This window comes from Poecile atricapillus, chromosome 12 (assembly GCF_030490865.1).
Source record: "Poecile atricapillus isolate bPoeAtr1 chromosome 12, bPoeAtr1.hap1, whole genome shotgun sequence".
In the NCBI taxonomy this organism is placed as follows: domain Eukaryota; kingdom Metazoa; phylum Chordata; class Aves; order Passeriformes; family Paridae; genus Poecile; species Poecile atricapillus.
In genome coordinates, this window is record NC_081260.1 from 12,490,905 (window position 1) to 12,517,161 (window position 26,257).

At 43.9% G+C, this 26,257-nt stretch overlaps 1 protein-coding gene across 2 annotated transcripts in view; it reads right to left on the reverse strand.

Annotated features, from left to right (window-relative positions):
• Positions 1-417: 417 nt before the first annotated feature.
• The window catches only part of PLS3 (plastin 3), a 50,113-nt gene continuing 24,273 nt past the window's right edge, over positions 418-26,257 (reverse strand). For both annotated transcript variants that reach the window (XM_058847768.1, XM_058847769.1), the window contains exons 2-16: positions 21,078-21,164; positions 14,158-14,321; positions 11,660-11,789; positions 11,084-11,216; positions 9,754-9,835; positions 8,922-9,087; positions 7,674-7,816; positions 6,224-6,319; positions 5,517-5,712; positions 4,781-4,859; positions 4,473-4,587; positions 4,220-4,353; positions 3,239-3,362; positions 2,530-2,654; positions 418-1,733 (exon numbers count right to left, since the gene is read on the reverse strand). In XM_058847768.1, coding sequence (XP_058703751.1) covers positions 1,601-1,733; positions 2,530-2,654; positions 3,239-3,362; positions 4,220-4,353; positions 4,473-4,587; positions 4,781-4,859; positions 5,517-5,712; positions 6,224-6,319; positions 7,674-7,816; positions 8,922-9,087; positions 9,754-9,835; positions 11,084-11,216; positions 11,660-11,789; positions 14,158-14,321; positions 21,078-21,144 — 1,887 coding nt within the window. In that variant the 5' untranslated portion in view covers positions 21,145-21,164 and the 3' untranslated portion in view covers positions 418-1,600. The remainder of the gene's footprint in view (positions 1,734-2,529; positions 2,655-3,238; positions 3,363-4,219; positions 4,354-4,472; positions 4,588-4,780; positions 4,860-5,516; positions 5,713-6,223; positions 6,320-7,673; positions 7,817-8,921; positions 9,088-9,753; positions 9,836-11,083; positions 11,217-11,659; positions 11,790-14,157; positions 14,322-21,077; positions 21,165-26,257) is intronic.

Here is a 26,257-nt window from a genome sequence, read left to right on the forward strand (position 1 = left end):
CACCCCTGCAGCAGGCAGGGCTCCTGCTCCTCTCCTCCCAGGTGCCCCAGCCTGCCTTCAGCTCCCTGTCAAACTCCTCCTTTTCACCTGTCCTTTTCTCATCTCCTACACTCAGAAAAACGCAGTCCTTTTCACTCCATTAGCCCCCATACAAATGTTCATCTCTGAAGCCCCCAAGGCACAACAGTACAGAAGCTGCTGCTTCAAACAAACTTCTCCTGCCTTTGCTTTTAAGGGACCTTTCCCTGCTGTGCTGCCAGCAGCACCAACCCCTCAACACCCTCTGAAGGACCAGTACAGAGTATCAGACTTACATCAGGCCATTAAAGATGAAGAAAGATTGTGTGTAGCACTGCAGCCCAGAAGCACCAGCTGCAGCTGAAGACAGTTGGGTCAGTGCAAATAAGGAGACAAGCGTGTATTTAAATGTTTTTATTTCAACTAATGCTTTGCCACCATATTACATCACTTTGAATAGCTTGGAATAGCAATATGATCTCAAAATATAGCAAACAGCTTGCCAAAGCAAGAGAATATTAAATCCTATGGATACAGCATCTTCCTTCTTTGGTGACAATGCTTCCTTCCATTTATCTGTAAAAATAATTTTATATTCCAGCATATTTGCTGTTCGCTTTATTGAACCCTGCTGTTTATACCATTTGCCTCTTCCCTGCACAAAACCTCTCCACAATGTAGTATGGTTTTGTATCTAACAGCATTTTAAATAAAAAAAGTTATAGTTTTCATGCAGATTTTTGTAAAAATTATTTTCTAGGTGCACAGAACTGAACCAAGATGCATACAAAAATGCATTCACTTCCATTCTCAGGTGTAACCACATCATCAGCAACATGATCATATGTTACTGCAAGAGGTCCAAGGATGGTGGTATTATTATATATAGTAAAACCTTATAAACAAACAAACAAAAAAAAAAAACAAAACCCTTTTTATAAGCAGCAAGAGAAAAAACTGCCATGCTTTATTTGTAAAGTAATCAAAATAGTTAGATGTACAAAAAAGCACCATGTACAAAGAATACCAGAGGAAGTACATCTCCCTAATTACACATTTCTCATTTAGCATTGCGAGCTGGCCTGCAGGTCCCAACTTGTACTGTAGCTTTATTTGCAAAATTAAGGATGTGGTCAAACCTAAAATATGCTTGGACTGTATGATAGAAATTAAAGTGGACTGCAGATAGAAATTAGATTTGTTTCCATTACAACTCATACCAACCACCTTATAGCCCTCAAGGGTAAAAAACCACACGTCAAGTATCTGAGAAATAATGGAGTGAAAACAGCTCCAGAGCAATATTGCAAGATGCAGGTCTGCTATGAATGCATTTCTGTGAGCTCTTGATAAGTTAAACTTTCCTTTGGGAAAAGAGCATGTTTGTTGGTTAAAACTCCTCCCCCTGAGAATTTTGATAAATTTGTCTTGCAAAGCAAAACAAAGTCCTTTGAACTTCAACAGTTCCAAGGCCAACAGCATTTCAGCGTGGTCACAGCCCATCTGCTACTCATGCACCCAGGGTGGCAGGTTGGGGTTTTGTTGCATTTTGGTTTTTTTTCCTTTACATGGATTATCCCTTTTATACTCGCTTCATTCCTCTCCCCATCAAGCAGGCAAACACGGTCATGACCATCTTTGGCTTCACCTCCACAAGATCTTCTGGGAGAGCATAAACTCTGGCACCAATTCTTCTTGCCATGGACACAGCATACCTATTCACCATGGAAAGATGAGGTGGTCAGCAGCCAGTAAATGACAAGGCAAATCCTGCCCCATCCAACATAATTTCACCTATTCTTTATTAAGATTCAAGATGTGGAACAGTTTAATCACACCACATCCTTTTGTTTTACAAGTTTTTCCCATCTTTTGCCGTTTTCCTTTTCCACAGTAAAGTGTTTTTAATGTGCAAACTGACCTTTGAATGTCAAGTCCACTTTATCAACAGTTAAAAAAGAATCTTAATTAATATTTGTTAGGGCTAATAGCATATATAATGAAGGATTAATCATGTAAGATTTCATCTTCTCATTGCTCCTTATGAATAACCAAGTGAGACTATTATCTGCCAGAAATTTTGCTGTCATTCTGCCACTGCAGAACAGTCACAGAACACACATTTCAAAGGCATGTTTTAATAGGCATACTTTAAACTTGACAATCTGTGATGATTCAACAAGATGTAAGACATACAAGGGTTCCATTTCAAAACTCTGAGCCACCAGCTGAATACTTCAAATGCCTTAACTGACAGGTGAGAAATAGAGTATTACTGGTAAGAACTGCTGGAGCTGTTCTGCATTTCTCTCAGCAAGCCAGAGCACAGCCAACTGCTCCCTCCAGTGTCACAAGCAAGGACAGCAACTCAATTTCAGTAAGTGCTGCCTGTGTAAAAAGTACTGTGCTAGAAGAGACTGAAAACCACAGCAATTAACTGTGGTCAAAACACCTGCAGCTTGAGGCCAGCACACTGAATGTGCACAACAGCTTTTGAGAGAGCAAACTTACTTAGCGTTATTTTGCTTGTCATCTTCTGATAGGTGTCCAGTCTTTACTAGGTCATAGTTGATACAACCAGGCTGGATGGCATCAATTAAATCCACAACTGCCAAGCTCGTGCTGATAGTCTTGTCCTAGAGAATACAGGGACAGAGAAGTAAATATGAGTGTCCAATCCTTAAAGCATAACTCTCACCTCAATTCAGCTGCTCTGCAACGTGCAGCCAAAGAAGTTTTAAATGAGCTTCTTCAAAGCATCAGTGCTAGTGACTGTTCCCAGGTGAAACCAGAGGGAAAACCAAACCACTGCCTCTCCTTTGGTGACAATACACAATACTATTACGCCAATTTACTGCAAGTGCTCTGAAAATCTAAAGAAGTAATCATTGTGCAGGCAGCAGCTCTGCCTTGCTGAGCACAGCTCAGGGCACAATGCTCACCCTCCAAATGCACACCAGCTCCAGCCCCTTTGCTTGCCAACATCTCAACTCCCATCTCTGCCCCAGATCCTGACCACCCCCCTCCTCTGCCACTATTCCTCGCCATGGGCAGTCCTAAACAATCTCCTATCTTGTAGCTTGAAACCACCCTGTTCCCAGCACAGACTGAATCCTGTCCTGTTTGAACTCCTTTCTAAGATGCCCCTGCTGTTCCTGCAGCTGAGGAAAAATTTTTCGGGGTACTTGTCTCCTCTTGTAGGCAAGAAGGGAATCTGCACCTTGAAGTTCTGGATGGAGGTGGACTTGCCAGCTTCTTTCAGGGTCTGGTTTACCCAGCTGACTATAATATCATCATTGGCTTTCTGACCATCACCCAGGTCCTCGAGGACATTCAGTGTGTACCTGAGAACCAGCAGAGAGAACAAGATTAGGCACAGAGCCAGCACAAAGCCATGCAGCCAGGATGCAACATGAGCCACAGCAGCTTGGAAAGTCTTTACATAGTCTCAGCTCTGGGCTTGGGATTTTTTTTAAACTCCTTTAGCAAAAAGAAAGAACCACGTATCTTACCTGAAGTGTGAGTTCTGTTAAAGCATTTAGTCTTTCTAGCATTTCATGTCATTTAATAGGAGCTCACAGAATTGCCTGAGCTCAGGACACTTGTTAAACTGTTTGATCATTGAGCATTGACTCCATAGGGGTAATACATTACCTAAAAGGTGTGGATTACCTCAGGAGTTGGCATTCAGACCTCTAATGTCAAATTAGGAGCTACCACACACCTTTTTTCCAGAGCTACATTTGCATAATCTTACAATTCTTCAAAACTAGGGAACAGGAACATTAGCTTTATCTGTTAAGTTTCTTCCTTCCCCCATTCCAAAAAAAAGAGGGCAATAAAGCAGCCCCACAATGTTTCCCTCTCAATTTCCAATTAAAAATCATAACATAAAAGTTGTGTAATGTTCCTGCTCAGGGTGTCTGCTTGTGGAACAGACTTGAGCAGGTGAGAGGGAGGTGATCCTTGTCACAGGATGATCACAGGTCCACCAACAGGCTGTCCAGAGATGTCTGCTCCAGCCTCTCACGTGCAGCTCCATCACAGTTTTGTCCAGGTGTGTCTCAGACACTCCCCACAGGACAGAGGTTTTACAATCATTTTGGGTGACCAGTTCCAGGTGCTGCAACGCTCTCATAGAAGAAAATTCCCAAATTCTGTACTCCATTGACAAATTTCACATGTTTGAGAGGGGTCCTACCTTCTCATCAACTGCCAGACCAAGGCCAGTGTCAGCGTTGGGTTTCCATCATTCAGATCTTGCCCTCCAATGCCAACCAGGGAGAATTTAGCTGGATGCTTTCCCAGGTCTACAGCGTAGTTACAGTTTTCCAGCTACACAGGACAAGAGTTTAAACAGAAAAATCACTCACAAACACACTCACTTTAGTAGAAGCCTCAAACAGGAAATTTTAGTGTCCATGGCTTCCTTTGAAGTCTTTTGACATATTTACCTTTTTCATATTTGCTCCAAGTTTAGGGTACGGAGGCTTGTTAACCTTATTCCAGTCAACAGGAACTTTGATCTTTTCATATAATTGTAGTATTACCAGAGCATCCTGGAGATCACTGAAGTGGAAAACATGGATTAAGTCTAACGTTTCGAGATTTGAGCAAAGTTCAGTTTGAACTGAATCAAATTTTGAATTTGATTATTCACAAATTAATTTGTGAGTAATTACTATTCTTCACAGGTTGTTGCAATTTCAACAACCCTAAAAAGGAAAAAATCAGCTGGGTCTCCCAAGAGCCTGAAGCTTACCCGTAGAGGTGATTTACGTGGGGGTTGACACCAAGGGAGTTCATCCAGTTGCGGAAGGTCCGTTCCTCACGCGTCTCTCCTACATGGCAGAAAACAGGTTCACTGCAAATTCTGCAAGTTCAAAGCTGGGATTTTCACCTTGCAAGGCAGGGAGCTTTGAGCAGCAGAGCTCAGCAGGAGGTTTTAAGCAGAGAAAGAGTATTTTTTTTTTTTCTACTATAATTTTTTTCAAAGGAAGAGGGTGACCCTGCTATCTAGTCTTGGATATCATTTTGATTTTCTCAAGCCTCAGGGCTTTGCACTTTTGCACTTTTTTTGCACTTTCTTCAAGAAAAAGGAGCAGAAAGGTCTTTCACATAGGCGTTAGCTAACTGCTGTCACAGCCCAGTCCCAGTTGTGCCAACAATTAGCATTCCCATGAACATGTCACTGCATTTCTGAGGTTTTCTTGCCCATCACAGGAAATGGCAAAACCAAATTCCCCGGCACGGTGAGTGACAGCTGCTGGCACTGTGCCTATAGGTTCAGGCTCCACAACAGGGTCAGAGCAGCTGAACAGGCTGCCAAGTGCCCTTCTCATCTGCCCCAAATGAGTAAACAACCACTGCAGCACTGAAGCCTCAAATCACAGGTGTTACTTGAATGGAGATACCTCTGCAGGGCACAGCCTCCAGTGACACAACTGTTTACTTTAGATAGTCCCCTCCTGCTATCTTGTCCCTGATACGGCCATCACCTTCCAAAAGGGTCCAGTCGATGTCCTGGTTTTCAGGCTTGGTAAGTGCTGGGTACTTGTTGAAGAGGTTGGCAACGAAGGCCAGGTTGAGTTTGGGGTTGCCACTGACCACATCAGCGGGTGTGACGAACTGCCGGCAGCCGAGCCGATCTGCCTGCTGCAGCATGTACTCTGCCCTCCGCAAGTCATCCTTTTCCTGCCAGGGATGCAATGGACAAGAGCTGTTGTGGAACAGACTGGGCTACAAAGCAGATGGGAAGCCTCTGACCACTATCTGGAGCAATGTCACAAGTCCATGGTTGGCATGAGTCACTAACTGAGCGAGGGGATGAGGCACACACACCAACCCCTGCTGCTGTGCCATTGTCATGGCTTGTCTTGCTATTTTTCTTAGCATGGTGCTTTCCAAGCTCACATGCTGTCAAATTTGAATGCTTTTGGAACTTGGTGATTCAAAATAAGTCAACATGCTCCCGAATGGGGCAAGCCCACAAAGGATTTCTCAATCATCTCTGTTAATTGGAGGGTAGTGACCAGGCTGCCAGCAAGCACTCACTGAGCACATACCTGAGGTGTGCACAGGGCCACTGACACTGTACACACTCTAGAAATTAAGATACTGGGTTATCCAGATGTCATGGTGCAGTGGTAGGGTACAGACAGTTTGTGATACTACAGGATGAGGATGTGACAGCCTGAATACTTACATTGAAACCCGACATGTTAATATCAATCTGAGGCTCTCCTTCTTTCTGACCTTTGGGTGCAATTTGATTGAGGAGGTGGAAATAGGCTCTGGAATCCTGAAGTGAATGAAAAAGAAAATTCAGCTCTCCTGCACAGCAGTGAATACACCATAACAATTCATTTCAAGCTCATTTTTAACAAGTCACCGTGCATAATTGGCTTATGTACCTTTACTGAATTGCCAAAATCTGTAAGCTTAAAAGAGAGCACAATAGTAGAAATCCAGGCAGCAGGAAAGGAAACAAAGGGAAAATGTTAGAAATATTTAAGATGACAATTATGCAGTCTGACTGTTTGAAAGCTGCCTTTGCTACAAGCTCTGGTGTCACAGCCACCTCTGCAGTGGCTGGAGGAGACAATGACCCCATGCTGCTCACACTCATGGCCCCCAGATGCCTCAAGGCAGCCTTAACCTCTAAACAAGGCAGCCATTCCTACTGCCACAGCAATGATGAAAATGGCTCAGTGAAGACAAATTCCAAGCAAAAAGCTGATTACAAGCTGTCTGAATGTTCTCTTCTGTGCCTGCACATTAGCTAGAACAGCTTAGAGGAGAGAGGCCAGGGATGGTCACAAACCAGGACGAGACAATAGCTGTAGTGATTATTTATCAATTGCATGTCCTTTTAGTCCTCAGCATATCATGGCAGCCTAGGGGATGCACCAAAGAAGAGCCAACAGCTATCAGCAAAACTGTAAGTAATTTTGAAATTGGAAATAAGAGTGACCATGCACACACAACAGGTCAGATCTGTGCTCCCCATACACCTCAACTGTAAATTTTTTTTTTCATATCTCAATCTTCTTTCTCCTACTTGAAACTGCTGGCCATGTGAATAAGCTCCAGAAAACTGCTGAGACCAGTGTCCAGATGCCCCACACTGACCCTGAGTCACCATCCTCCATTTCTCACCAGTGCCCCCACTCACATGTGAAAAGCAGCTTTAAGAATCCCTACTCCCATTCCTACTAAACCCAGTGTGAATAATAAGAGGTCTTGTTTCCCTTCCTCTCTCCAGCCCACGACATTTTAGATGAAATGCCATCGCCCGCCAAGAGTATGTGGAAGTTTCACTCTCCAGTGAAGTGTTTTCCCCTATTATCTCCACCAAAATATGGATTAAGGACATTTGAAAACATATAAGAAATACCAGTTTCAGAGCTGATTAAAACAACAGCAGCACTGGAGGAAACATAGTTCAATATTGGGCTCATCCTCATGGTAAGAAAGAACAGCACTGCAGGACCTCAAACAGAATATCCAAAATGTCCCCTGGTAAGACCACTCAATAAATGAGGGTTATGAAAGGTCCTGTCTGAAGATGAAAGGCCTCATTTACACAGGCAAACACATCCCTGTCCAGCTCCCAGCTTTTTCCCAGGCATTGTAAATCAGGAGAGCTTTGGTACCTTGATATCTGAGCTGAAGTTACTGATTTTGTGCCAGCCTGCGTTTTCCAGGTGGAAGTTGGCCCATCTTAGGAGCAGCTCCTCTGGGGATAGTTTCATAAGGTCCTCCAGATTCTCACCATCACGAAGTAAGGCAGCCAGTGCTACAAGAAAAATGATTGTGAGGGAAGAGTCAAACCTGCATGCCAGAATTCAAGCTGCTGCAAGATTTTAGGGGGGTACAATACCAGCTACTGAATATGTCAAAATATCCTGGGTATAAGCAGAGTTTTCGTGAGTTGGTTGTTACACAGAGGGGAGTATAAATTATCTAGAAATATATGTGTAAAAAAGTATTTTCCCTTTCCTTGTATAATAAGATTCTCTGGACTTTATGTATGTGCAGTCTTTTAAGCTGATGACAGGAAGCTAAATGCAAATGCACTTCTATCTCAATGAAAAATGCTTCCAAGCAGTTTCACAAGCATCGTTAAAAAAACCCAGAGGAGCCAAGATAAGCACCCTTTCAGCTGCCCAATGCTTCCTTTGCCATGAATTTTCAATCTAAGCCAAACAATGTCAACACTTCATGATGGGGAAGCTTAAATAAAAGACACTGAAGCCCCTCCATCCATCTGGATGCTCTGATAGCACATGCAGGAATATCAGAGCTCTTCAGATGATTTGAAAAGTTTAAATTTTAGAGGCTGTCATGCAGGGCCAAGTGAGCACAGGGAGAGATCTGCAGCATCAGTCTCTCGCCACCAAGGAAAAAGCAAGAGCATGAGCTGCATCAGTGACAGCAGCAAGAAGGATTTTAGAACCAAATAACTACCACAGAGCTGAAGCTCCCCCACTTTTTAAATTTTTTTTGAGAAAGATATGTAGTTGTCTATAATCCTAACAGGATCCAAGCAGCTTTTGCCACATCCCAACACAGTTAGGAACCTGCAGCTGGAGCAGCCTAAGGCATCACCAAGCAATGTGCTCATTCACTGCCAGGCTCAAGCCAAGCTTCATCCTGACTTACAGGCTGGTGTTCAGCCACTTCTCCAAGGCTGATACTTCACCAGGATGGCACAACCCACCTGCATGAACCTGCTGCACAGCTATAAACAGGCTGGAGAACGCTCAGCTTGGCACATGCCCTGATGATCCTTCTTCCAGGAGAGAGGAGGGAGGGAAGAGAGGAAGTGGCAGGGCTGGGGCTGACAGCACAAGCAGTGCTGTGTTCATGCTTTAGAAGTAATCACTTGGAATTGAATTTACCTTCATTTCTGCTGAGCTCGATGTCAGCGAACAAGCCGATCTTTATGATCTGCCAGAGGAGCCCAAGGACCAGGTGGGGCTTCCCTTCCCTCAAGTCCTCTGCGCCAATATTGACAACATGACAGCCGATGGCAGATGCAGAATTCAAGGCCAGGTTCAGGTTCTCCTGCAAACAGCAAAGCCCAGTCAGACACAGTCCAGGGAGATGCTGCTTCCCCTTTCATCCAGCACCAGCAGAATGGAGGCTTCCCCTTTGTCCTTGCTCCAGCAGCAGCAGCTCAGGGGAAACACTCCCAGCCACTCTCCAGCTGAAGTCTTAAGAGAGCTGTGGTGGCAGCAGGCTGAATCAATAAGAACTGAACTAGGCACCAGGGTTTAATTTCAGCCTCTGGTATTTAGTTTCAGCCTCCGAGTTAGCTGCTTCTCGTAGCATCAACAAGAATAAGGCTAGAGAAGTGCTAATTTACACACATACACACACACAGAGGCTTCCTCACAAAAACAACCTGCCCCAGTATGAAATGATACACGACCAACACCAATAACCACATTGTTTAAAAAAGACAGTGCTGTACATAATCACTACAGCAATATCACATGTGGGAAACATTTCATCCACTTTACCCATTTTGTCATTAATTCAGCATTTCTGAACCATGCCCACAGAACTGTAAAATATGCACAGTACAAAACTGCATTTAATAATTAAACAGAAGCTATAAAACTTGCTCCTTTCCAACATTCTACAATAATGCCTTGAGCCACCATGCTACATTCATTAATTCTATCTTAATACGAACTTCAGAAAATAAAATACAGAAATGCTTGATACCTGAATTATGAATGGTGTCAGTTTCTTCTTATTAATTGCTCTTTCATCAATTGTGTCAGGAACAGAAAGATTGATCATTTTGCTGTTAGGAGGAAAACCAATGATATTTGAACAGTACTTAGTATTTAATCCGAAGAAAACTCAATGCACCGTGACAATACTCACCACAGCACATTTCCTTTAGCCTGCTTGTTTTTGTGTAATTATTTTTCATAAAAATCAAGATTGCATAAATCAGAAGTTAATATTTACATTATCAAGAATGTATTTGTAACTAATAGCTAAGCCTGAAACTTTAAACACGTTCCCAGCCACTACTGATCTCAGCTGCTGGAGCAAAAAGAGCACATGAATTATTTACAGTGCAGTCCCTGAACTAGTGAAGACTCACTGCTCTGCTGACATCCACTGCACATTCTACTAAGACAACAAACTTCCTCCTATTGTAAAGGTTTACTACTGCTGGCAAGAAAACCTGCCCCAAAAAAGAACAAACACTTGGAGAGCCCAGTGGGGAGCTTGTGAGCACAATGAATTTTTAATCAACACCAAATATGGCAAATTTAAACTTTATATTATGAACTACTTCCTACTCAGTTCAGTCTTTGCCTAAAGCCATGAATTACTTGAAATGGGAAATAAACTAAAAATATGCATCATGAGCTAAAGTTAAAAAATAAACAAAATTAAAGAGAGCAGGTAACTCACTTAAACTAAGTTTGTGTATTGATACAGTTAGTGAAATTCCAGGTTGATCCAGTTCTCCACTACATTAATTCACTTACAGTAAAACAAATTAACCTAACCCATAAAATCAACAAAAGCCTCATACACAGAAGGTTGCTGGTATTTAGCAGCCCTGGATGTCTTCTGTTCTTAGCATGTAACAGATTAAGTCACCTAACTTACTTAGTGCATTTATTAAAAAGGACAAGAAGATTCCCAGAAAATCCATTTTTGAGTTCATGCATAATAAGGTCTCTAACATTCCCACAGAGGACACTGTCTGCCTGAACATCCAAGAGAATGAGCTATTTATCACATGTGCCCCTCCTCAAGCTACCCAGCACCAGGCTGAGCTTGCACCAGGACAGCTCCTGCTCCCACAAAGCACCTTCTGCCCCCTCAGCAAACTCAGTCACAAACCCAAACAAAAGCACTGGATGAAAATATTGGCTGGCACCAAAGCTGAGGCATCACACAATGGCAATGAAAGCCTGAGAACCAGCCTAGAACAGGATGAAAATTCCCCTAACTACAGTTTTGGAAACTTATTTTGCTGATTTTTAACTTTTTTATTTTTTTTTAGTCAGGAGCCATCATGACTTACCATAGCACAATCCCATCTCCCACAGCTTTGAACAGGTCATCTGTATTTGGGTTCATTGGAATAACATGCCTACAGTCGGGATCATTTTCCAGGGCTTTGTTTATCCAGTTTACAAAGGCATATTTCTCTTCCTCTAAGATAACCAATCATAAATTTAATACAAGTTTTTCCATAACAAAGATTTTCCCAAAAGAAGCAGAGTACAATAGCCCAGGGAAATAACAACCCCACTATCATTACCACACATTTCATTAGTCACACAAAATTTAAAGAAAGAAGACTCTCACTTACAACTAGCAGAATTATTCCTGTTATTTATTTGTTACTTAACAACTTTATCATACTGTGTGTGACACAAGGACTTCATCAGCAAGCACAGTTAGCAAATAAGAACACATTTAACTTATACGACGTTAAATTTGCAGCACATTAATTCTGTCCTGCTTTCACCCTGACGTGAGATCACTCAGTTCTCAGAGAACTAGAGCACAGCCCATGGCATGGGTGGTAGGAATGGGCTGGTTTTGGTACAGGACCTCCAAAAACCCAAGAGAAGAGTGGGAAGCAGAGTGGTACCTGAGTAGGAGTGCTGGGTCCCCTCGCTGGAGAGCTCTGAGGTGCCCCCAATGGCACAGATTCCTTCCTTCCTGTTAATGGCTCTTCGGAATGTTTTAGCGATATCGCTGCTTTTCACCTCTTGGAAAATCTACAATTTAAAGTGCTCTGTTAGACAAGAAAAAATCATCTTCATAAAACAAAAAGGACCACAGAAGGAGTTATTTCTTCTCAGCTTTAAAGCAAAATTCACAGTAAAATCAGCAAATGTGAAAGGCCCAGCAAGGGTGTAGTGGTATTAAATCTGACATGGACAGTGGGCAGTCACCTCACTTTCTCAAACACACACTGCAAGTGCCTATTGAAACAGAAGCATTAGGCATGAAGTAGCTTGCATATATTTACCTTTACAAATAGATTTCAGGAGACCACAAGAAAAAAACATGAAACCTTTGCAGTCTGAGCACAGGTAACACATGCAGCAGGTCCTGCAGGGCCAAACTTGAGAAAGCTGTGGTGCAATTTTAACCTCTCTGCATAAGCCAGATGCTCGTGAGACTGTGACTTTAGTTCACACAAAAGACTTTGTCCACAACCCAAGAAACAATTCTCTTTAAGCATGTAACAGTCAAATCTTTGGTAAAGTGAAACAAGGAGTGCTCCAGGTAAAGATTCCCCGTTCCTCAACAGCAGGCTTTGGCTAACTGGCAAAACACCCTCTTGCTGGAGGGCAGAAGAGATGCTTTAGCACAGGAAGACTGCATGTGCCATTTGCACAGGTTGGATGCTACTATTAGTGGCCCCAAGGCCCTACAGAACTGAGCAGGCAGCTATTAGCAAAAAACACATTCAGTGGCTGGAAAGCCTACTGTAACTGCCTCAAAACTGAACTAAATTATTTTCAACCAATCTGAAAACACAAATGAAATGTGCATAGGTTCTCTAAACACCACCCAGAAAAAGACAGTGCAGAAACAGCACTGTAAAGCAGGACAACAACATATTTCTGCTGAAAGGAGAGGACACCAGGCTGCAGAGGTGTCACTACAGCACCAGGCTACTAGCTGTCACACCTTATCTTCCCTGTCCCTTAAACACAGGGAGGGTGGCAAGTCAAGATGATGATTCAGTGTGGTTAAATCATCTCCTGATGGCATGCAGAGGTTGATCAGGTAAAGCCGATGGAAGATCTGAGAGCCCAAAAGTTGGGGGATTTCTGTTTGGTTGGCTTTAACCACAGGGGCTTTGTTTTAGATCTATTTATTTTAAAATTTCCTGGGTTAACTACTGGTATTGCATATCTTCTTGAGAATATGTACTCTAATGCTGAGGTACCACTAAGTCACTTGGTCCCAATGTAAAGTCAGTTCATGTCATTCTTTGTACCACGAACTCCAGCAAAAATGCTCAGAGCAAGAGTTCAGTTTGTAAAAATCATGCAGCTAAGCACTGCTGCTAATGTACACCTCAGCTGCCCTAAGACATTTTGTCTTTACTCAATCACTGGTACCTTTCAAATGCAAACAGAAGAGATTTATTTCCAGTAATTTTTACTTCCTAGTGCAAAGTTAAGAGTTACGGACCAGCTCAAACCAACAGCTGAAACATGCACCCAGCATGCAAGTGCTTACAAACTGCAAACTCCAACTTACTAGTTGACTCCGAACTCAAAAAGTTCAGAGGGTCTGAAAACAATTAAGGAACAGAAAGTGAAGATAAATGAAGAAATATCAAGAAAACGAACCCACACGAAAACATCTCCCTCAATCTACCACGCACAATTTAATTACTCCTTCAGCATTCAGTCATCAGAGCATCAAAAGGATGAAGAATTTTATTATCTCAGAAGCCTTGTGCTTTTGTAAAACTAAATGAATGTTTTAATTCTGGCCTATTTCTACAAAAAAAGACTGATCCTATCACCTTAGTCCTGTTCTTCCCTTTCAAGGCAAGAGGTTTGAATTTTCCTAGATCAGCACCTAACACAAATCCAAGTGTGTCTTGAAATGCCCTTTCAACTCTTTAGCAAGTACTTGTAGTCCCATTAAAAGGAGGAAGAAATTTATACTGATACACAGGGAAAACAAGCATTCATCTGTGTGCCTGGAAAAACTGAATAGCATCCAGTAAATTCCGTAAGCTTGGATCATTGCAATTCTTTTTTTCCAGTTGTCACCTCATGTGGAAACAGTATTTTGGCCTCCAATGAAGATATCCCTATAGGAAAACCACATGGATTATTTTTTGTTGGTTGGTTTTTGTTCAAAAACCAACCAATAGTTCTCCTCTGTCCAAATCTAACAGATGTCAATAACAGCACAAAAGACTGATCATATACAGATACCTGTACAAAGAACTGATTCTTACATGGCTAGTCTTCAGAATTGACCAGTTTGTCAAAAGAAAATTAGGATTAGGGTAAGTGGCTGAGAATTCAGGTTCAGCCTCTTCTACAGTCTTCCTTAGCTTTGTCTAAAAGGGCCCCCCCAGGCCACTGGCAATTCAGAAATATTACTTACATAGACGAACTCTTCAAAACTAATCTTCCCATCTTTATTCTTGTCGCCATCGATCATGAGCTTCTGGATGATCTCTCGCACTTTGTACCCAGGGAGAGGCAGGCTGGCCTCCTTGAACAGCTCATGCAACTCATAGTCACAGATGAACCCATTGCTGTTGAGGTCTGAGGAAGAGAAAAGGCAGCAGAAGGTTTTAGAAATGTGCCTGTACCTGACAGAACTGACCCACAACAGAGGGGCAAAACCATGACCTCCCCCCACCATGTCCAAGAGCTTTAAGGAGAGCAACCTGCACTGGGGACCTGCTGAACCCATGCAGGGCATGGGAACACAGCAGGATGGCCACACAGAATCGCCAGGTTGGAAGAGACCTTCAAGATCATGGAGTCCAACCCATGCCCTAACACCTCAACTAAACCATGGCACCAAGTGCCACACCCAGTCTTTTTTTAAACACATCCAGGGGTGGTGACTCCACAACCTCCCCAGGCAGAACATTCCAGTACTTTATCACACCAAAAATATCAAGGAGTACATTGTTCAAGGGACATCCATAGGAACCAAAGACACACAGTAAATACACACAGCACATCCTCAGAGAGTGTCCCAGCACAAGTCATGGGAACCCTCCAGCTCTGGGTAACAGCAGCTTTGAAGCAGGACTGACCACGATGACTCTGGGCACATGTGACAAGTCTGGTGTTAAAGTTTCACAACAGAACATCTGTATTTTCATAAACAATCTCCAGAATGTCTCTTTTTACGTCTAAATACCACAGCCCTCGCATGTTAAAAATAGATGGTAATGAAACACAGCACCTCTTATTTTCTGAACTGAAAACACTAAGTCAGCTCTGCAGTTGTGTTTTTATCATGTTGTCAATGATGCTCTCCATTTAACACTGGCAGCAAATTACAAGCAGGTATTTTATTGCTGCCCAAGAATGCTCTGCAAGGACATTTGCTTTCACAGTCTGTCGCCAAGCCACAGCAGCACTGTGTGTTTAGTGAGATAGTGTCACCTACTAGACTGAGGGAGAAAACAAGAATCTAGAGGGACACTGGAGTTTTGCACAAAACAGATCCCAACCTCTTTGGGTACATCATCACATCTACTGACCACACATGGCAAATCCAGCAGCCCCAGACTTTCTTCAGGCAAGTGAGATTTTCCTGCCACCGTGGACAGGCAGGGCTTGGGAGCCTCCTTCCCCAAGCTAAGCAGGATGAGCAGAGCGTTGCTCACAGCAGAGCTGGCATACACATTTCAGCACAGTTGGGTCCACAAGGGGACAGAGCATTTGAAGTAGTTGCACAGCCCAGATTGACAACTCATGCATGACCCTACAGCCCCATCTTTGGAGAGGTAGGGATTCAGGGCACACTGTGCTGTTACTGGCTCAGTAATAGGTTACTAAAATCCCTTTGCTGTAGGCAAGTGCTACAGACAGAATAGGGAAGTTAATTTAGTGTCTGAAGAGCTGCACCAGCCTCAGAATTTGCTTTTCTTCGAGAGGGAATCTCGCCACAGTCACTAAGGTCAGTATTTATTCTTAAAGGGAGATACTTTCAAGAACAAAGAAAACAATCAGGATAGTTCTATGGTCCAGGGTTATTTTTTTTTTAACCAAATTGTGGAGGTCAGTTTGCTTTTAATGAGGATTCTGTGGTTTTTAGATTTTGTTTCACAGCAGTGTTCCAGCAAGCAGCATGTTTTCACCACCACTCCAACCATCCTCATTTCCCAGATCCATATGGGAATATGAGATTTTAAAATTGTTTTTATCAGTTAGCAAGAAAGTGAAACTTTGCTCAGTGGCAAATATCCAAAGTAACCAGAGCAAACCTGTACTCCCTCCTACACCCCAGTCTCTGTGCCTCAGACTAAGGAAGAGCATCACTTCCAGTGAATTAATACATTAAAACTACTTCATGAAAAGCCAGTGTTTACAATAGTGCTGAGGAAATAAAGTGATTTGGGGCAATGATTAATGATACCAATAGGCTGCTGTCTGGCCCTCAATTTTAGAATTTTATTCTGAAATAATACAAGCTTACAAAGGCAAGATTTATTAACAGTCCAGCCTGAGATGTCATGAGCAAACTATTTCCCCTCTAGATAAATCACAGCTTCTTCTATTACAGAATTTTTATTACTGCATCTAACTTTACAATATGCATCTTTTCCCCTCCTTACAGCCAGTGAGGAAAATAAGTCAAGAAGGGATTTCCGAATCTCCAGTGCCTGTAAGCCTAAAACAAAACTTTGCTTTCACCCTCAGCCTGTAGCCAACTCCCTGGCTTTTGCCTGACTGAACCAATCAAGATCCCTCAGCATGCTGCCAAATTAAGCAGGTAAATACAAAAACATCTGTTCATAACTTCTTCCAATCAATCCCCCACCTAAGTTTTACATCTACCCAAATGTTAGAGTAGATGTAAGCAGTAGGCAAATGACAGAGAAAAATAAGATTTCAAAATATATATTGTATCCTTGATGGGATCCAGTTTTGATTCAGATTCGGTAAAGGTTTTCCTCTTGACGTGTCTGGGTTAAGCATTCAGAAGTGTTTCTGATTCAGGCTTGCAAGAGCCTATTCAGATTTGAAAGGGATAAAACCTTATAAGGTATTTCATGAGGCAGAAGACTCTTAGGTGAGACATCAGGAAACTGAGCTCAAAAGTCTGCAGCTCCAGTAAGGGACACATGGGTAAAAGGATGCTGAAACCTATTTAGAGCTTGGTTCTACATATGAATCCCTGCAGGGCAGGTATGAGGAATTTACTCCAAGCTGGGTCAACATCTGCCCAATTTGATGGTTTCATTCACTCCTGTAATCAGCATCTTCCCAGCCTCCAGGTGTCCTTAGTTCAAAGATTTACCTTTGCTCTCTAAAAAAAATAAAAAAAAAATAAAAAAAATAGAAAATAAAAAAATAGGAGCTCTGCCACACAAAGAGCCATCTGAAATGCACACTTACATGGGAGCTCACATATGTCAGGAGCATGGCACAAAGAAAGATTTTGCCCATCAGGAAAGGCTGCCCTGGGCTCAGACAAACAGCACAAAATCAAGTGTGAAGGGCACACCTTAACTCACACAAAACCTTTGATTCTCAGCACTCAGGACCTAAGCTCTTGAAGTATCTTAACAATATCCCAACTTGTAAGAATTACTCTTCCATAATATTCTGGGGAAAAAAATTAATCACCAATTTACTTCACAGAGTAAAAGGGCATCTATGTGCCAGACACTTGGGAGTGGGCAAATCAAATCAGGTCTGTTAGTTTAACTGTAAGACCACACACCAAGTTCCTGGTTTTGCACTAAAGATGCTCTCATTGCAAGTTTTAGATTCTCAGCCACAGAAAAGCAGATTTGAGTGTTAAAGCCTGCTGGTTTTACCATAAAGTGGTGCTGGCCTGTGGTTCTGGCTTGGTAGCAGAGTGATTGACTATGAGGTGGAAAATGGACCTGTTCTTAACATGTCAACGAGCCTGACATGACAAATGAGCCTGAGACCCCTATTCCACAGGGCAGCTGCTTCCCTTCCTACTGTCTCTGTTCTCCTTCTGGCATCAAATGTACAAAGAAGCAGCATTTAAAAAAAATATAATAAAATGAACTCCAACTCTGCAGTACCAGCCAGTTCCAAAACTATTTCCAGCATCACTGCAGGCCCACCATATGGTGCCTTGCTGGATGTCCTGCAACAGGCCCTGACTTCAGACAGAACTCTCTAACAAAATCTGAGATGGTATTCAACAGCTGAAGAGGCTGTCAAAATAGAAGCTATCCCAAATGAAATCGTTCGGCGGCCTGCCCAGAATTACTAATGGAAGAAAGCAAAATTGTTTTAACAGACAAGCTACAGCCTGGATTCACTATAGTCTGCCTGATGGAAAGGAAACTACAGCACATCTGAAGTTTCCTATTTCTACTGAAAGATGCATGCACGCCAGCATGCTAAACCTGGGAAAGGTCACGGCAGCAACGCACGGCACCGGCCTCTGCCATATGCAGGTGGCGCAGCAAAGCCGCAGTGAATCCCAAAAGCTGCTTCAAGCTCTGGCTCAGCTTCCTCCCGAGGACAAGTACTTAAAATAGCTTAAATAACAGGATGCAAGAGGGGAAAGTAACCCACACGTTTCCTTTTAAGGACATATGCTCAGCAGGACACACTAGCAGGATCACAGATCCCTATTTGCCCTAAGCCAACATTTCGGAGCATTGTTTTACCACCTTGCAGTGCTGAACAAAGTGTTCAGCCCAGTTATGATTTTTGAGTACTTCATGTTTCCAGAAAAGATGCTTATCTCTGCTTATCTCAGAAGAAGGGAGAATGAAGACAAATAAACAGACCAAGTTTGTGGATTTTGCTCTGCCACACCTCCCCTCTGAAGTGCCCCTGTTTGGCCAAGTACACACAAACAGGCACCTGTTCCACAGAGCAAATTTAGAGACCCAACAAGATCTGGAGCAACCTGCTCCTCTCCCACTAACCTGTGGGTCACTCAAAGCCTCCACCAATGCCCCACTAATTACTGTTTTCAAACATTACAAAGCATTTTTCCCCCCACTGCTCTTTACCACTTGGATCAGTTCCAAGACAAATAACTGCCTGTAGGATGGTGGGAGCTATTTGTCTGTGCTATAGCTGACTTTAGTCATAATCTTAAACAGTTTCTCACATGTGGATTGTTTTAGTGAGCAGTAGGATGTCTATGGGACTTATGCCTTTTGCTGGCTGTCAGAGGACAGCACATCAGCCGCATGGGAGAGAGGAAATACCTTCAAGTGGCATGGAAGGCAAGTGGTGACAGAGCACAGAGTAACACACCTCACTGCCTTCCAGCATCCCCTGATGTCTCTTTCCAGTCCAGCTGCAAACAGAAAAGCTGGCAAACACACACCTTTAAAGCCCCATCAACCCCATCCAGAGCAGTAACTTGCCCCATGCTGGAGTTAAAGCAGGTCTCCAGGAAGCCCAACCAGCCGTGCATTGGAGCAGGGCACATCTTGGTGAGCAGAAATCACCCTATGAACATTTCTTCCTCCCCACATCTCCTTCATGACTTCCTAGAAGCCAACTAGATGAGTTTTACTACAACCAAGCTTCTCAGCTGCGTTCCAAATCCTCCAGATAGCTGGGAGATGACAAACAGGCTTTATTTTACACAGCAGTCTTAGTCCAGCTTCTGTTCACATTCACTAAAGATGCCATTAGAAGTTCACAGTGAAAGCCAGTGACCAGTTCTATATCCCAGGGCAAACATGGCTCCTTTAGGCAAGAATAAAGGGAATGAGAGCATGGAAGACACTCCTGGCAGGTGTGTCCCACATGCTTGTAGGCTCTACCATGCCTAAAGCACACAAAACAAGGCAGTTGAAAAGAACTAGCAGATCCTATCTCATTTGTGGCTATGTCCAGGATAATTAGCACATTTCTCATTAATATTTAAGTTCTGACACTGCCTTTATAATTTAAAACCAAACAGGGACCCACCTCCTGAGCAGGGTGAGCTGGTTTCCTACAACAAGCTAACATTTGACTTGCATTTCTCCACGTTTCCAACCTAATCTTGATAATTTCCCCAACACTAATGACAAAAAGCCACCACATTCCAGAGAGGTTAATAATTTTAAATGCATCCAAGGACAGAACAGGCTGCCTACATCCCGGCCTTATTGACATCTGCACTAAGAGGCACATTAGAGAGAAACACTTTGCTTCCTTCCAAGGAACATCTCCTTCTGTGGCAGCTCACTTCTACCTGCTGCAAAAGTCTTGAGAAGAGAGGAAAGGAAACTCTGTAAAATACAACTTATTTCAAGTTCCGACAGGGGATACTGCTTCATGAGAATCAGCTGCCTCTGAAATTCCCATTTCCCTCTGCAGACTGGAAATTCTGAGCAAGTTAGAGTTTTCACAGCCACCCTGCCCTAGAGGGTGGTAACACCCAATACAGATAAGAGGCAACTATGATTTTGTACATCTAACCAGTGCTCAAGGATGCCCATGTCCAGTTAGGAAAACAAAATGCTGGCTCTCACCACTTGTGCAACTTGATCCTGGCCAGTGCCAGTCCTGGGTGTGGTTCCCCAGCTGCACACACTGACCTCAGTCCCCAGGGCCCATCCCACCCCTCCCTGCTGGTTCTCTGATCCTTCAGTAAGCCATATCAAGAAACTAAACCCACAGAAAACAATTTTTTCCATTATGTCAGTTTTTTTTCCCATTTTAGCCTCCTGAAGCAGCCTGTCAGAGGCTTTTGTGATGCCCGTGCAGGGGGGAAGCTGGGAGGCAGGTGAAGCAGCCCCTGGAGGAGACTGTGCAGCCCCTGGAGCAGAGCAGGCTGAGGGAGATCAGCAGAGGCGGAGCCACCAGAGGGCAATGGAGGTGTGCTCAGCACAAGGCATTGATCATCACCACAAGTCACTCCATGATGGCCATGTAAACAAATTCAGTTTTGCTTACAAGCCCCAAAATGCACCTGCACAAACCAGAAATGCAGCACTTACACTGACTATGCACATGGCTCAGCCAATCTTCCAAACCAACACCACCAGAGCCAAGAACTGTGCAAGCCCTGAAGTGCTGCCAAGGCCAAAGCAATGCAATACCTGTTTGAATATTTCTTCTGCCATCAGTAAGCAAAAGAGCCCACCCTGGAGCACGAGTGCAAGGCTGTCTGCCAGTGCACCCTGAAGCACAAGTGCCAGACTGCCCATGTCCCTGTCTTTGTGCTCCTTGGCCAAAGTGACAAGCCAGAAGCACCAAAGCTGCCAAGGGACTCCTTGGCACAGAGACAATCACAAGAACAGGAGAATGCCCACATCATATCATCACAGGGATGGGATGAATCCAATTCAAAGGTGCAGCTAACAGGAGCAAGGTGCCCTCCTCGGTGTGACTTACCAACTTTAGCAAAAGCCTCCTTGAGTTCCTCCAGCTCATCTTTGGAGATTTGCATGGTATTGGCCATCTCATGAATTTAGGGAGTACCTAAAGAGAGAAAAAGAGCACTGTGTGAAACCAGACTGCATTCAACAACACCCAGTTTCAAACAGCAGCATAGCAACAATCAGTACCAGTGTCACCACAGTTCCCGGAACCTCGTTTATCTTTCCACTAAGAAAACAGATGTGTCAAACTCAGAGATGGGAAATACACTCTTTAACAAATCAAAAAGCCCATTAGCCTTGTTAATATTTAGCTTTGTATATTATTTTATGAGTATGCTGTTCTGCACATATCAAGGTACCTGCTGTCAGTGTATTCTGTAGGTCAGAACTCATATCTCCAGAGATTTTCCACAATTTTGAACAAAATCAGAATCCAGAGTTAAACTATTAACAGAGAGCACACAGCTACCAAACCCAAATAGAAGATTCTGAACAGTATGTGGAAGAGGGTCTTTTGGCACAAAGCAGTATACCTGGTACTGTTTGCAAAAAGGAAAGTCTGCTCTTCTGCAAATTAGCTGTTTGAATCAACACCTGCTTGTTTCCCCAGAGTGAGACTCCCAAAAAACTGCAAGGAACAAGCTGTTTGCATGGCTACTGTTTCCCTGAAAGGCAGAAGCACCACAAGCAAGCACAGAACAGCAGGCATGAGAAACAGTGAAACCCTAAGTTCACAGAAACTCCACTTGGATCAAATCTGCTTGGTGTTTAAGAAACAGAGAGGGTGAAGCACAGAGTTCCTCCACCCATCTGCTGTCATCCCCCTTTCCAAGTGCTGATTAGGTGCCACCCAGCCAGCCTGGACAGGAGGTATCACCACAGGGACGGGAGAAAGTCAGACACCTACGCACATCCCCATCCCAGACATTCGTGACAGGGCATCAGATGCCATGTGGCACTCTGGCTGACACAACCATGAGAGAGCAGTGATTGATGCAACAAGGAACAGAAACACAGGCACTGATAAGCACATTCTAACACCACTGCTAGCTCTAGCTCAGGGTCTGCAATGGGAATTTAAGCAGGCTTGGTGCAACTTCAAATGAGATTTGCATCCAAGATTTTCCAGTTCCCACATTGTTGACTACAATCCTGAAGTTGAGAAATGAAAGATTCGTCCTCTGCCTATGGGAACAGACACAGCTGCCTCCTCCTTTGTAAGCAAAAGGATGAGGGGTGGAATGAGGTTGACAGAATGTTAGAAGGCAGGATCCTGAACAGGCTGGCTCTGGCTCAAGGCTCAAGCAACAAGAGACTCACAAATGCCTGTGCTCTGATTAGCAACCCTCTTTTGTCCGAGACTCCCAGCTGCCTTCACAAGCACTAGCTAACTTAAGAACACAAGTTTGCCTGTAGCTGTAAATATTCATTTTCTGTAACACTTCACTCAGTCTGGAAAGAATGAAGTTGTTAAAGATGAGAGCGATGGGCAGGTGTGGCAGCCTGGGAAAGCAGCTCAGACAGGTGCTCGTAGCAGAGAAAGCCAACAAGAAGTTGCATCACTGCAGAGACATGAAGGAAAGCACTTCAGACCCCACCTCCCAGCATCAGCAGGCACAACAAGATGTTGAACAGTCAGTAAAAGCCACCAACAGCAAGACAACAAACTTCATTGGGCTCAAGTTGAAAAAATGGGGCAGGGGGAGGAATCACAGCAAAGGTGAATCAGACTGACAGAGGTAAAAAAATAATTTTTTTATCATTTTTTTTAGTGTTTCACAGATTACCATGCAGGTCTCTGCAAAATGCAGGAATGCTGTGTGCAGCACTGACTGTACTGCTTGATGTCCAGTCTGGGATGTATCTCCATTCCTGGAGCAGCCCCTTCCTTCCCTGTAGGACTTCCATGGGTGCCAAGCCTCAGTGCCACCAGAACCTGGCTATTTCCAGGGGATAAAGGAGTTGCCTAACAAGAAAATCAGCTCTGAGCAAGCTTGTTGCACGATACAGGAGACAGATTTCACAACTGGCAAAAACACTTGGGGAATGCTAGCAAGAACAGAGCCAGATTTGGCTATGCAGGCAGGTGGCACAAGCTGCAAGGCAGGAGAGGCTGAGCTACAGACTGAAAATTCAGCCAAAGCTCCTGCACAAGTTCTGCCTTCTTCCTAATTCTCATTTGCACCAATTCATTTTCAAACCATGAGGATTTCCCTTAAAAAGGGATTGCCCAAAGCATCATTACCCAACCTCTTAACTGGAATTTAATTTGCTGCTGACTAATATCTTTAACACCAAAAGAAGCAGCAAACACCACCATAAGCCGAGAGCTTTTAAAAATGCTGCTCTGTTTGACTTTATCAGGGAAATACTATGCTCTGGATATGTCCCACGGTTGTTTGTATAGGTCTTGACTCTAATATTTTCTTTTCCTTGCAGTCCCTAGAGTGTTCAGCTCAGTAGCTCAGTCCATAAAACAGGTTTCCCTCTCAGTTTTTATAATATCACCTCTTCCTTCTGTTTCTCTGCTTAAGACAAGGGAGGGAGAATTCAAACCAACCAAGAGAAAACAGACACCTGACCTTGTCAAGGCTGTCTGTGAAGGAGAAAGGGTGTCATAACAAAATCTATGGAAAGGTTAGTGGGCCACAAAGTTACAAGCTCCCAAAGCAATTGTACAGAGCTTTTCTGCAATGAAGAGGTATTACACCATCACTGGGACACTGGGCTGGGGGGCAGGGGAGCTTTTCTTTTTGTGTGGGGGTTTTTATGTTTGTTTGTTTTTAATAGCTGAGTCTAGGGCATTCAGAATCATGTTTTTCATTCAGTTGCATTTTTAAACAAGAGGCTTTGTCTTGTGGGACATAAAAGGCCCTTTTATCACACTGGCACAGGGATCACACATCAGCTGCCTCACTCGAAGCCCTGTGGGGACACACCATGCTGCTCACGCCTGACCATGTCACACTCACTCCTGCTGCAAGAAAGCCTCCACCAGGGTATGACAGGCAGAGACGAGCTCACATTTAAACACCCATTTTAGAGGAACGAAGAGGGAACAAGAGGAGAGTTTTAATCTGGTGGCTGACAGCCCATCAGTCAATGCACAGATAAAGTGTACAAGGAAGCAATCACTGCTCCAGATCCCTCATCCTGCCTTCATCCCTCACCCCACAGAAGAAAAGCAGGGCCAGCTCTGTAACACATGGATGCACAAAGGCACCTACCTAGAAGAGCGTGGCTGGCAGACAGTGCAGCCTGTTCCTGCCCTCAGAACCTGTGATACAGATCAGAGCTGCTTTAAGTACACATCAGGTTTTGGAATATCAACTCCTTCCCTGAGATGGGCTCTACAAAGTTCTGTGCAAACAAGTACAGGTTCTAAACACACCGCAGTCACTGAATTGAGGTTGGTTTATTTGCAGAACTGCAATAGGGGCAGGTCAAGGAAAGCTGTCCCAGGGTGTGTTTTGACAGCTGTGAGCCACCTGGGGACAGGCCACTGCAGGGGCTGGCACTGCAGGGACGCCTCTGCCGAGGCGCTCAGCACTTCCAGCACAAGTGCCAGAAGCTAACCAGGATATTTGGGTGGATTAACTGCTCAGACAGCAACTTAAAAACAATCAAGAACAGAAAAAAATGTTCTCAAGACTCTTCCCCAAGAGGGCAAGCCCTGGAAGCTGTATCCTACACAGAGGATTGGTAGAAAACTGATCAAGGGGGGATATTCAGACATTTGTACGTCTTGAAAGTTGGCAGATTAATTCAAATTTGAAAGCGCATGACAACCAAATATTTCCTGACAGCCACTTGAACACTTCCAACAGAAACAGAGCTGGAATTTGCTGCTGATCCAAATGGAAGAATTTACTTTCTTAGCAGCTCTACGTTACTCTGAAAATTGAGTGCTTCATCCCTTCCAGGCCTGCCTTACTTTAGTATCTCTGTAATGACTGATTAACAATATCAACTTGTTTACTTAAACAGGCCAATGTAGAGACACATTAAAGTGTCAACAAAAAGGTATTAGTATGTCATATTTCCACCCAATTAAAAAGAAACAAGAATCCAATACAAGTGAGCTAGACCTAGTCTGGAGCAGTGACTCACCCCCATCTCTGAGGAATTTGTGGTTTTGCTCCCTTTTCATGACAAAAGCTCCTGACATCAGAAGGGAAGTCAGCTGGCATTAGCTAATTAAAAATACTCAAACCCCACATACCTGTGACCACTAACCCAGCACATATCCTTCGGAACAAGCAAAGGGACAGCCAGGCACTTGGTGCCCCCACAACCCACAGCAAGTGCCAGAGCCCTCAGGCAGGGGCACTGACAAAGCTGCCTGGCCAATTTGGAGGAAACCTGGTGATTCAGCTGACGTAGGATCCAGCCCCCAGGCTTCCTGTGGCTCACCTAATCCTCCTTTTCCTCCCTGTTCTGCAAGTAGGGCTGGTCCCTGCCAAGAGCTGCACTGCAGAGTGGGGTGGCTGTGAGCACTCCCCTCTTCCCCCTCCCCAGCCCCTTCTGAAAGCAGCCAACAGCATCGTGACCATCCCAAAAGGGCTCTGCAAGCTCCAGAGTGCCAAGACAGTCCAGAGCAGCCACCCTCAGGACAGTGAGGGAAGAGTCACTGGCAAGGGATGCAAGCCCAAGTTTTCTTTGCATCCCTTCCCAGGTGATGGGAAGCTGCAGAGGATGCTGCAGTGATCTCTGCAGGAACCCTCCTCCACAGGCACAGGCCTGGGCTCATGCTGGTTTTGGAAATGCTTGCAGGCAGGAGAGGGCACAGATACACCCACTCCCATCTCCATCATCAGCCTTGATGGCTGCTTTTACAGGTCCAATCCAAGCAAAGCCTTTGGGGTTTTACAGACAACAGTCCCAAACCTGACAGTGAGAGGAGGACATTATGGTGCACAGACTTGGTCTGATGAGTCCTCTGAGGTAAACAGTTTCCAATGCTTTGGAGGGAGACAGGAAAGCTCAGGGATTGACAGCCTGTAAATCAAAACCTATCATAAAATCAATCCTCTCCTATTCATAATCAGTTTGTGTGCTCATCAAATGCTCACCACAGTGCTTTGCTCATCAAATTCCTACAAGACAGCACTCACACCTCGCATGTGGTTATTAGCAAACACCAAGCTGATGGAAGCCCATAAACTTTTAATTGGCAATTACCTTCCAGACAGC